Source organism: Morone saxatilis, unplaced genomic scaffold, assembly GCF_004916995.1.
Source record: "Morone saxatilis isolate NCDOM2014 unplaced genomic scaffold, NCSU_SB_2.0 Contig15, whole genome shotgun sequence".
Lineage (NCBI taxonomy): Eukaryota > Metazoa > Chordata > Actinopteri > Moronidae > Morone > Morone saxatilis.
The window spans coordinates 16,981,035-16,994,250 of record NW_023339707.1 but is presented as its reverse complement, the minus strand read 5'-3'; the positions used below and the strand labels follow the sequence as shown (position 1 = coordinate 16,994,250).

At 38.0% G+C, this 13,216-nt stretch overlaps 1 protein-coding gene across 1 annotated transcript; it reads right to left on the bottom strand.

Annotated features, from left to right (window-relative positions):
* Window positions 1-1,679: 1,679 nt before the first annotated feature.
* On the bottom strand, window positions 1,680-2,836 carry LOC118323869 (probable G-protein coupled receptor 139). The gene is made up of 2 exons (XM_035655927.1): window positions 2,731-2,836; window positions 1,680-2,581 (listed from the first exon to the last, which is right to left on the bottom strand). The coding sequence occupies exons 1-2, from the start codon at window positions 2,834-2,836 to the stop codon at window positions 1,680-1,682; spliced, it is 1,008 nt and encodes a 335-aa protein (XP_035511820.1).
* Window positions 2,837-13,216: the final 10,380 nt, after the last annotated feature.

Below are 13,216 nucleotides of genomic sequence, written 5' to 3'. Positions count from 1 at the left end.
TTACAGCAGCAAAGTGGATAGACAAAAAAACAGTATAAAGACAGTATAAAAACAGTATGAAAAAAAAAAAACGATTACATGCATCAACATCATTTCCATTTCATGTTAAACTATGGAAAGAGCAAAAACCCTTTTTTATTGTTAAAAGAAATAGATTTAAATGTAGGAGCGATATTAATATATATAGATATATACAGATGTAGATCATGTTGATGTTAAAGCAAGAACTTTGGTGCTTAAATAATACTTAACTTTAATACTTTACTGGATTACTCCCTTCAGGAAGTGACCTATAAGTGCTGTTCAGGTCTTCCACTGCGTTTCTTTCACCTCATTTATTTTCCATCTGTCAAACTTTTCTTGAAGCTGCCGTTGTGATACCTCTGAACACGGTTTGTAATGGACCTTTTTTACAGAAGACATTTTGACAATAGGCAAAGCACAGATGTAAGTATTAAAATTAACAATGGCTGAATTCCATTTAGCTGCTTCAGTTTCAGGGTGTTGTACACGCTGGTTCACTGTCATTACTGTCAGAGCCATCGTTAATGACTATTGATTTGGTTGTGTTTGTTACATGCCATTACCACTAGCACCCCTGGTTAAATTAGTCAAAAACTTGAATGAGGGATATTGATTGTTGAACAGTTCATTGTGGAGAGTCTATGGGAACCAGAACTGCACTCCTGTTATTGTAACGTCTCAAAACATAAACACATATTCTTCTTACTTTTATTGTATTAACATCTTAAAGTACTTAATGCTGTATGTGTTGAGGGCAAATAAACATTAACTTCCCAGATAAAAGGCTTTCAGCATAATGTTTTGCTGGTATGATTAGTTTATAGTCCTGCAGGGAAAAGTAACAGTACAATATTGTATCTATTCAAGCTTTTGTAATATTTTTGTATTTTATACATTTCTTTGTTGTTATTATACAGTAAGTATTGCTTGGCACAAATTGTTGGTTTAGGAGTTTTAGACCATAAGCCATTGTTGTTTAGTGTTTTCATTGGAAAAATTGTATACCGGTATGTTGTTTTTGATTTTGTGAAAAATCAGGATACAGTTTTGTAAAATTTTGATGACCAGTTTTGACTACGGAGAATAAACAGAAATTGAAAACGGACTTTATTGCAGACTTGTAGTTAATAATCATACAAGGATACGAAAAAAAATGCGGTATATCATCAATATATGGTCCATGATCAGATAGTAACAAATGCATAAAATATCAGTGCTTTACATACATCATTAGTAGTATCTCAGTGCAATATGTTTGTATCCATCAAGCTAAAAAAAGTACAATGTTTGCACATGTACTAGAATATTACAAACTGCCTTACCAAGAGTGACAATGGCTTTCAAGTTGTCAAGTCAGCCCTTCTTGTTTGTTAGCTCTGGGTCTGTAAACCAAATGCAGGAAATTAATTCTGAAATTTAAACTACCATGTCAAACAGTGGGGATGTGGGTCATGGTCTTTAATGGAGGAACAGAATGAGTAAAACACAGTAATAAAGTAAATTAGATTGTGTTTTATGGAGCTGCGTTTCAATTAAAGGCCTTGTCTGCTGAGAGAAACAAAGTCATTAACCAGTTATGAGATAATTTCCTCTGTTACCAGACACCAGGAAAGTACACCTGTACAAACTTCCTCGAGGACTGTCAGTAATTGTGTTTAAGGACACAGTTTTGTTTTGCAGTAGAAAGACACCTGTCTGACACAGGCAACGAACTCCTGGCGAAACTTGGACTGAGTGCATACATACAGGTACATGTTAGCCGCTGCATTGCTCAGGCTCAGCATGGTTCCGATGTCTGCTGCTATATTTATCTGGAGGTTATAATCATTACGATCCAAAGTGTACATGTGAGTTGTACGGAGGATGATCTGAGTTATAGCACGGGTGACAGACAGCAGCATGAAACTCATGGACACAGTCACCAGAAGCACCACAGATTTTCTCTTCCTGGAGCGCAGCAAGGGCATGACTTTATTGACCCTGGAAGTCAAATCAGCAGTGATATGAACTCGGTTGCAGTGAGAGATTAGACGCAGCGTCAGCCCGTTAAGTGTGAGGATGATGAGGAAGGGTAATACGTAGGCTTGCACCGTTTGACACCAAACCAGGGCGTGAATGAAATGAGACGGGGCCTCTGGTTTGTAAATACATCTGGTCTGGTTGTCCGCGTAGACTGAGGCATTAGACCAGTAGTAAGGAATGGCAAAAATATGACTGAAGAGGAAAACAGCCGTTATAGTCCATGCTGCACATCTTGGAGTGCAGATTTTGGTTTTCATTTTCCACGTGTGGATGGCGATAAAACGTTCCACTGTAAACACAACCACCAGCCACGTTGAGGCGTTGTATGCTCCGTAGTTAAAAATATCCCTCAGGTTGCACCATGGTTCGTAACTCCAAAATGGCTCCTGCTGGTGGTACTTAACAGAAAGCTCAAGAACCACAATGAAGATCAGAACAAGGTTGTCAGCCACAGAAATGGCCATCAGGTAGAAGGTGCTGGACCTGGAGAGCATGCAGTTCCTCCTCAAGATGATCAGAAAAGTGATGGTGTTGGCTGAGGAAAAGATTTGTGTCAATAAAGGCATCTCCCTCAGAACTAACACTATCACCACTTATCTATTAAATTAACAGCATCATTTCTGAATGTCATAAAACAGTAAAGTATTTTGGCATGAGATGAGCCAAGAGTTTTGATGTACTTACAGGGGATACCCACAGCTGCTAGAGCAGGGTAGAAAACTTCTTGTAGTGTCACCATCCAGTGTTTCTTTTGAAGGCTCATATCCTCTCGCACCACAGACGGTACCATGACAGATGCAACATCATAGAAGCCTTAATATGCACATATTGCTTAGGCACAAGATGGTCCCTCCCACCTCATCTCAACATACAAACCATATCAGCAGCATGTTGTTATGTCAAGTGTTGATGATTAAAGGGGAAAAAGCATGAATCCTAATTTAGTAGAATTTTATATTTATCTACATCTATGGAGTTTACAAATTAACAGCAGGAAACTTAAACTTAAGTGTAACTTAAAACAATAAGATTTTTTGGCCATTTGGAAACAGTGAAAACACTCTCTCAAGCTCTGTTTTTGGTCCAACTATTTGGTCCAAATATCTGCCTCTTAAGCTGCAAAATGTTCCACTATGTTCACCAGCTAGCTGCTAACTTAGTCAGTCTGCTGTCTGGCACTAAGCAGTGTACAGTGGGTTTTATAGAGGTTTTTTTTACTGAATACAGGTACCTGCCCTTACCCTGAAAGTGACACTGTAAGAGCGGTGAGAATAAGCCAAAACAGCAAAGTCGGAGCTAACCAATTTGCATTGCAGAAAGAATACTTTAAATCCTAACATCAAATAAAATTTATTTCTAGCCATGATAGCAGCACGGCGCTAGCGATGTCAGTGTTGGTCAGTCCACCACTTCTAACTAAGTAACTCAACAACCATTTGATGGATTTGATTAAGTTTTGCACACAAATGAATGGTCCCGGAGGGTGAATTGTAATAAGTTTGGTGATCCCCTGTCTTTTCTTCTAGTGCCGCCAAACAAATCTTGACAAATATTGAATGGGTTGTCTTAAATTTGCTACAGACATAGCCCTCATGATGAATTGTAACTCTGGTCAACATCAAACTTTATATCTAGTGTCATTGTGTTGTTGGTAATAGCATTTAGCTCAAAGCGCTGCTGTGCCTCTGAGCCACATGGCTATAGAGTAGTTTAGACTCTTAGTCTTCTTCATAAATGAAGGTTGATTAAATGTCCAGTGTGTAACATTTAGAAGGATCTTTTTGTAGAAATTGAATATAATAACTATTATATATAATCATTGTGTTTTCGTCATCTTAAAATGAGACGTTTTTATCTGCAAAGGGAGTCAGCCCTCTTCCATAGAGGCTGACATGTTGAACTGCCATGTTTCTACAGTAGCCCAGATTAGGCAAACCAAATACTGGCTCTAGATAAGGTCTTCCAAGTTTTTTGCAAGTTTCACGGCCACTGTAGATTCTCCTCCACGCTTGGAACAACAGGGTGAGGTGAAGTTATTTGTTACCCACAATGCTTTGATGTCACTCCAAAATGAAAAGTGAAAAAAACATTAAACTTGTTTCCTGTACATCAGCAGACATTTATCTAATCTGTGATATAAAATTAGTTTTCAGGTAGCAAACTTCGTTGGCTAGTCCCTTCCTTTTTGGCAGGGCAGAGTAAGACATGGGCCATTTTAACTTAATCTAGGATAACCTGATAAAGAAAAGGCAGTTAAGGTTTTCCAGCTCCTAAAATTCAAATCAAAAAGCCAGAACTTCACGAATATAAGAACACATAATGACACTGCGGTCATGCACACCCAATCCAAAGTTTCCCAATAGGGGTCTTCTTACCTAGACAATGCCCCAAAATACAAAAAAACACAGTTTCTATCTTTGAGCCAGGACAAACGAAAAGGTTGGATCCAAGCACCATGCATTAATATTAATAAGGGCTGATGCAAGGCTTTTTTGGTTTGGAGGTAGCTCATCAATGGCAGATAAACCTGGCTCGTCTTCTGATTAAGTTGCCAGATGAGCCTTTTTAGCTGTCTTCCAGTTGGATTGCCAAATAGTTTCCAGTTTTTGACGTCTTTAACACCTTCCTGCATGACTTTTCCAGGCTGTTGACCAGACCATAGATGTCATTCTCTCCAGAAAGCACATTGCTTGATTTGGGCCACTCAAGCGGGTCCAAAAGAGCAATGAGGTCTGAGTAAGTTATACCACAATGAGAATCTCGATTGGATTGATCGATTGGAAGTTGTAGCTCCAAGTTTACCTTATGTTCAACTTGATGCTGTTAAGAGTTTCTCTCACACCGTCTTTAGCTTTCCCACTGATTTTTCTGGTTGAACTCGCATAACCTCCAAAACCGACCACCTGAGTAGCATTATGTAAGTTAAGTAAAAAGCCCTTCCATTCATATAATCTGCAAAACGTTAAAGCACCTCACATATTCACCCTGTCTTTCTTTACTAGAAAAATTGTTATCATCATTTGAAAATAAGTATGGCATGCAACAAAGATCCCTGGAGGGAATCGACGTGGGGAAGTTGCAGTTATAAGAAAAGCTCCTCAACCATTTGGCCACTGGGATGCCCCTTGAAAATATGATTTTCATTACACTCGCTTCTGTATTAGCATACAAACAGGATTATTGTGGTCTGTGTGTTTGTCCCAAACCAAAATGGCTCTACCATGTCTTATCCAATTTTGCTAAAACTCTGTGTATAGGCCAACAGTCAGCCAAGGAACTGCACATTTGAATATTATTAACATTATTAAGACTGACTGTAATGTCTTGGCCAATTGATGTAGCCCGAGCTACAAGGCTGACTCAGTTTGAGCTATGTCCCATTATTAAAACCTTTATATGTGGATGTCTGAAGATCTGCCTTAGATCATTTAAACAGACACACATGACAGTGGGTGAAGTCTAGCACCTCTCCAGATGAAACTCTTTTATACTGAGGTACTTATAACCCCGGTGCAAATATTTTGTTTGTTGTAAATGTTGTAAGTGTGCATCATCCCTGATCCCACTCCATAACAAAGAGACACCTGTACTGACCTAAGTTCATCCTACAGGCCTTTCACACAGTAAAGTCATTAACAACAAGTCCAAATTCCTTGCTCTGCTGTTCTCTGTTGGGAATATAGCCAATCCACTGGCTATTTCTTATCCCATGCTGTTCATGCGACTAGTCACTGCTAAGCACCTTGTGAAGGCGTGAAAGGGTCCACCCACATACACAAGGCAATTGTCACTGTCCCTCGTGGTCTCTTATAATTAGCACCACGGTACTTACTCCACTGGTACTGCAATAGTTGTTCCACTGCTATATCAGTGTCAGTGGTGTGCTATTTTTTTTACCCTCTTTTCTGTGCACTTACATTGTAAGCATTACAAAAGTAAGCCGTTACTGTAGTTCCACTACTTTTGGAACTTGCCCAACACTGCTTGTGAGGCAGCTGGATTCGCTGGAATGCATTTAACCAGGTTTCATCTTAATGCGCTTGTGTCCAAGTGGTTCAGACAGCAAAAGGTGTGATAACAGCAAAAACAACAATAATTGATGGGTTTGCCTTCAAAACTGTTTATAAGGACAATTTCCCAGATGGTTTTGTGTAAAAATGCAACTGGCAGGTTATCTGTGCACATCATGTGCACTGAAACAGTTGCCATCTGTTTGTCTGGTGCTGAAAAACCTTTACGAACATCTTACACTGTTGACTTTGGAGGCAGCCTGAGAAGTAGAGCAATACATGTATTTGACATAAGTAGTTATAGTTGTTATAGTTCTTGTTCTATGCACTGAAGCAATGCACACTCTCAGTCAATCCACTCTCCCTCCAGATGCTCCATATTCTGTGATGCTGAAGGGACTCTTTGGCCATTCTCTATGAGATAAAAATGAAATATGTTTCAGTGTCTGGTGGCTAATAGATTACATATGTAGGAAATCGCTGAAGCAAAATTAAACTGATACTTACAACATGTGCACTGTATTAATTTGTTTTTCACAAGTCCAATCACTATGATGACTAATACAGTACTAAATAACAATCAACTTGAAATGTATGAACTCTCTCACTGATCTTGCATGTTTTAATTTCAGGTCAGTATAATCATTAATGGATATCACTGTTATTAGCCTTTTCTGAAAGCAAGATTGATACCACTGTCTGTCCATTAAACTTGAAGCTAAGTTATAAAAAACAACTCAGCAACACTAGCTGACAAACTACTACTGCCGGTAGGCTAAAGCAGCTCGTTGGGTCGTGATGTATAGCAACAGCAAATTCCTTCTATTGAATATGATGTTGTAGCCTGGAGATGTAAGCTTAGCTTAGATTTTTAAACTTTGCACAGAGCCAAACTGTCTCCTGGCTCTAGCTTCATACTGAATGGGCAGACATGAGAGTGGCGTCAATGTTATCTAACTCTCAGCAATAGAGTGAATGATGTTGACCTATTCCTTTAATATCACAAAATTGCACCACAAAAACTGATTAGATTGAATCTTTCCGTTGTCGTGGGATGTTAAGGATTTCACAGTAGAGGTATGTGACTGGAAAGAAAAAAGGGATTGAAGGAACAGAGAGAAAGAAAAACACCTCCAGACACATGTGCTGGTTGCTATAGTAGACTTGGTGCCCTGTTGCCGTGGAAACCAGGGTTCAATGATCTGTTCTCTACAGAGGAAGGACTCATCTGGAGATTGTTTCATGTCTCTGGCTGCATGAAGGGTCATCTAATAATTCACACGTACTGGCTTCTTCTCATGCTGCCCACAGCGATCTGGCTCTACTTAGCTCAGCGTGCAGCAGGGGTCCACCCACTGAGGAGATAGGAGTTTACTGATGCTGTGCCAAAAACACTGCACACAAATATGACTGTGATTACTGTGCGGTGCAGAGGTTACATAAGGCTGTAAGCCAGTCATTAGAAAAAATGTTTTAAAACATTTCAGAAATCTGTATTTGGCACGCGCTGACCTGTTAGTAAATGACGTTGGTGGTTTTGGTGTCAATTTGTTGTGGCAGATTATCTCTGTTTCACCTTTCAGTAAAGCCTGTGGTCCATTTCCAATCCATGTAAGCTTGTAGACATTTTTTTTTGCTACCTATAAAAATCAATAATCTTAAAAGTGACAACTAAATTATTTGACTTTTTTGTCTCATTGTTTTTGCCATTTGCCTTCCATGTTTTAAAAGTTATATCCACCTGCTATGCATCAAAACTATAAAGACGAACAAAAAATTTAAATAGACAATCTCATATTTATGACTTGTGCATGTTCAATGTTGGATTATATTTTTTTTATTTAACTAATGATTCCACTTTGCATCGGTTTCAGTTTAGATAACAGACTTGCTGATTGCATAACGGGTGTGTGGCGATGCTTCTTTTGTGCTTACGTCAGGATCACTGAGGTCATCGTGCATTACTACCATTCCAATTTACAGCTGAGAGGATGAGAAGACCAACATGATTTGGATGCAGTTGTAGAAAATATTAATCTGGTTGTTTTAAATTGTATCTGATGATCCACCGACAGTGTTTTGAGCTTCTAATGTTGTTCATGAAAATGAATAGCAAAAAGGCAACCAGTGTTCTTTTTATTGTAGCTGTCTAAAATTCCCTTTTGATGATGAAATTAGATTATTTTTACAAAATTACTTTAATTTTTATTTTTTGCGGCTCATTTGCAGTCATGAAACAACACAGAGATGAAAAGATCTCTCAGGAATTGCTCTCACAGTATCCGTGCTGACTGGAGTATGATAGATGTGAATCCCAACAATCCTCCCAGATGAGTGTCCAAATTTAAATTCCAGTGAGCTGTCATGAGGGCAGAACAGTAAAAACCTCAAGGCAGAATCTCACAGGAGGCAGATGTCAAACAAGACAGAAGAAAAACCCTGACTAAGTCCTTGAAAATAGTTTGACAAGACCACTAGAAGTGACAGGCATAATATAGTGCTACATACCTACATTATGTGTAAGCACAGGACTTCACTAAATCATAATTCACACTAATAAAAAGGTGCAACTAAAGAACTAGCAGACACACAGTCTGTGTCGCCATCTGTTGGTGACCATCCAGCACAGCAAATCTCAAAAGTAGAGAAGCAGTAGTACCTACGGGGTTACATTTATGTCCTGAACAGTAATGGAGTCATCATGTGTTGGGTATATGTCAGAGAAGTTACTGTGGGAACGTTTAAGGCCATAGTTGGAAATTTAGCCTCATGATATGATGATATTGTGGGGTTATTGTGTTGGTTTGCAGAATAGTGTACAGGTGTTTATCTTATTGTGCTTTAACTCCTGCAATTCAATAAAAAAGTAACATTTTAACACAATTTTAGTCAGTTGAGTTTGATTGTCTGACAGGTTTCAGGAATACATGTGGCTCTTTAACAGAGAAAATTTGTCCAATTCAACAATCAGAATATTGAGGTTTAAGCAAAGATAGGTCGCTTAAAGGAATAATTTAGCATTTTGTGAAAACATTTATCTGCATCCTTGAGTTAGATATCAATCTGCTCATAAATCAGCAAGAAAGCATATTTCCTAACTTCTCAAACACAAGAGGCCCTACAGCCAGTGTTTGTCCCTTCTTGGCTACTGTAGATACATGGCAATTCAATATGGCAGACTCCATGGGATCTAATTTGTAGATTAAAACAGCTCACTCTAAGGTAATGAAAAACACAACATTTCCTATAGTCAGGTGATTGTACACTAATGAAAACATACCTATGAATAATGTGTTACATTTCTGCCAGTAGATCCTTCTAAATGTTACAGACTGGACCTTTAATCTAAGCTTAAGCATAAAGGTTTCTGTGTGTTTCTAACTGAGCTTTAATTGCTGTTGTACAGTGTGTTTCCTTTCATCCAAAGCACTTCCAACCAACTCGTAGAAGTATTTTCCTATTAAATGTCTGCAGAAAAAAGTTAGCAAGGCTAAGGCCATCGCTTCAGATTGATCTGAAAATAAGTGCATGTTATTCATCTAACCAACAATAAAGGCAGTACCGTATATAGAGTGAACTCAGGAGATGCTGCTCCTGTCACTGAGCCGTCAGACCGGCTACAGTACGTCATCATGCTGAGAGGATTGTACTGCTAAAAAAGGATTACACTGTTTGACATTTTTTCTGACCAAAACTGCTTAGCCACTTTGATTAGAGACCCAAAAAACATTTATGATGAAGCGACAGATCAATTCAGAATATTTTTGGGGGGCTGATTATATTCTTATGGGATTGATGTGGCTGAATTGTGGATAAATGGAAGGTTATTTAAGGACACAGTTGTATCACCACTGGCTGGAGAAAGCATAGGTAGTATAGTGTAAATGTTATCTTCATTAGTGTCTTTATGGAAGATTTAAGATTTTTTAAAATTCTACTTAAAAACATTATTGGCAGGTCTACACTGAAAATTCATGTCACAGTTCAGTTATTAAATACAAACCCTAAACACATGTATGTCTAACATATGTTTTTGTTTAATTATGACACAGTAAATGCATACATAAAAAGGAAATAACTAAATTACGTTATAAGGCATTTTAGATCGCCCATATATCTTTTCCTGTGTTCACTTACATCAGTTCATTAAATTCTTCTTTTAATGCTTAATACACAAAAGAACCACGCAACCTAAGATTTCACCTGCCATTAAACCGTAGATGAGACATTTTCTTTCCCAGGAGACATGTTTTCTATATAACACACAATTAGCTTCATATTATAGTTTAAAAATCCATCTTAGTGTCGCTAGATGTCTGCACCAAAAGCCTTCATACCAGGGATCTCAAACTGCTGGCCCGAGGGGGGAAGGGTTTGCATTTTTCTTGTTTTGTTAAGTATGATGTTATTAATGGAAATATTTTCAGAATATTGCACTTTCTTGTAGTACTAAAACATTGAAGTGGCCCTCCTGTGAGATGGCCCTAAGCCAATTTTGGTTTAAGACCCTGCTTTATTCAGATCCCTGAAAAGCAATTTCATCTATATCAACCACCAAATACACTCACATGTTAGACGATATATTGATTTGTTCCAGATGTTGCCTACATACTGTCTTGTATCAGCTGTTCTCAATTGAGCTTATGGTATGATAAATCTCCACAGTATATAGTATATCATAATATCTGTGTTAGTGAAAAAGAAATGTTTGTTTTTTTAAATTGCAGCAATCAATAATCAATAATTTTACCCAGGCTTGGGGAGTAACGGATTACATGTAATTTAGTAAAGTAATCAGGATACAAAAAACAGGTAACCCTAATCAGATTACAGTTACATTTAGAAAAAAATGGGGATTGTTATCGGGATTAGTTTAAAATACATCACAGTACAGTGTAAGTAATGCCTTCCAGCTGCAAGAATTTGATTAATAAAGAGAAAAATTACACTAGGCAGAAGATGATGCTAAAAATTCCCCCACTTCCCTATTTTCTTTTGGTTGCATTGTTCTGTTGTCTTATAGAATATAACATCATCTTTCTCTTGTCTTTATTTACACATTTGGTGTTGAGGTAATCCAAAAATAACTGAAAGTAATCAAGTTACATTACTCTAATATTGTGATTCTTGGATCAGGTTACTGTATGTTTTTTTAACAGGCCATTAGTATCAGATTAAATGTTTTAAGTAATCCTCATATTGTCACATACTTTTCCCAACAGCTGAGGTGAAAAGGTTCTGTGCTAAAGCATTTTCTTAACATCGGTATGAACACACCTGCCATCATTCAAATGTAGAACAGCCACAAACTGTCAGAAGGGAAAATCTCTGCCTCAGTGTGACAAGTAAACGTATCACCATGTATCAATACCATAATGCAAGAGACCCTATCACACTGTAGCCTTTTGCTTTATTATGTCCTTTCCTTAATTATAACATTGTGATATACATACAGATATTTCCCGGATGTACAGACCTTTACATTTGCAGCACCTTTTTTACAGCCAACTTTGTACTTATATGTACAATCCATACTGTTCAATAAAGCGACCCGTGGCCTTATTAAATCCCCCCAGGCAAATGTTGTCGAATCCCAGTGGCAAAGATCAAACCGAGGTCATTCAGGGGACAAAACCATAAAACATGATGGATAAAGACAAAAGCACACAGAAAATTAAAGACATTTGAAATGAGAGGATTACTGGCCCACGTGATATTGCATCTATTCAGTTAAATAAACTTGATTTTTGAAACTATACTGCAGCTGGAAGATTCAGAGGCAGGATGTGTCACTCCGGGCTCTGGGTGCATCTGTGTTCAGTCAGATGCCGTTTTGAACTGCTGCAAGAAATTTGCACAAAGTTTGTCTTCCTCACATGCAAATACACTGACATTGTAAGTGAGATGGGGACATAAAATGTCAGTCCGATTATCTCTCAGCCTTTTGAATAATTCATCAACTGGGACTCCTTCCGTCTTTTCCACCCGTCTATCAACTATTTTTTTTTCCTGTCATTCTTAATTAATTTACAGGGATTAGACACATTTTCAAAGGCCACTTTCATTTATTATCACTTATTGAGGACTCTCAGGGGTTGTGCTAAATTTGGTATAAGTACAATTTGTAAATCAAGTGTCAACATGTCATTGTTGGTCATTTGTAGCCAGTCTTTCTAATATCTTTATTGATTATTTATGTGAAAAGATACAAGGAAAACAGGCCCTTCAGTGAGAGACTGTTATAAGAATTTGGTAAGCTGGTTGGCAATCAAAAGACTACACTGGCTAACAAGTTCAAAGACTGGATGTCAGCCAGGCTTCTTAAAGTGGAGAGGTGCAGTCTTGATTGAAGGCAGGTGTGCTCGATTGTAGGTGACCAGCAGGTGAGTGAAGACAGAGACAGGGCAAGGGGGGAAGAGAACAAGCAGACAAACAAACCCAACAGGCAGACCTCACTCACACCAAGGTAGAAAACAAAACCACACAATCACACAATCACACAGCAGGAGTCATGACAAACACTGCATGACCTTCACTCACAAGATGTTTATGTTAGCTAAAATTTACCTAACTTACCCAGTTTTTCTAATTACGGTAAACTGGAAATCTGATGCTCTACCAAATAAATATTTTATTTTCATTAGTTAGTTTGGTCACTTAAGCACTTTGAAATGCATTTGTATAAAACTGCATCACATGAATAAAATGTAACTTAAAGCTGCTTAAATTATTATTTTTTTTTTTATTATCAAAAACTGGCTGGGATTAGGTGTATTGTTTTAGTTCAGGATAAGGTAAGGGGGGACACAAATCGATGGAAAAACAGATTTGGACACAACAGCGGCCCACAACTTTACTGTTTTGGATCACTCTCACTGCTCTCATAGTATCATTTTGGGAGTTAATGTACGTAGTTATTTTGGCCCAAGCAGGCAGCTCTAAACGCACCTACCTGGTAAATATTGTGGAGGTAGCTAAAAAAACAGTTATTTCAGATTTAAAGTCTCAGATCAAATCAATCATACTGGTGTATGAATATGATCTTAGATGGGGTGTCTGACCCATTATTCCTTTGTGATTTATTTCTTACATTTCCCCTTTTTACTGTTACCATGTCTGTAATCCAGATGGCTTGTATCTGTTTTTGAGATCTTGCTACC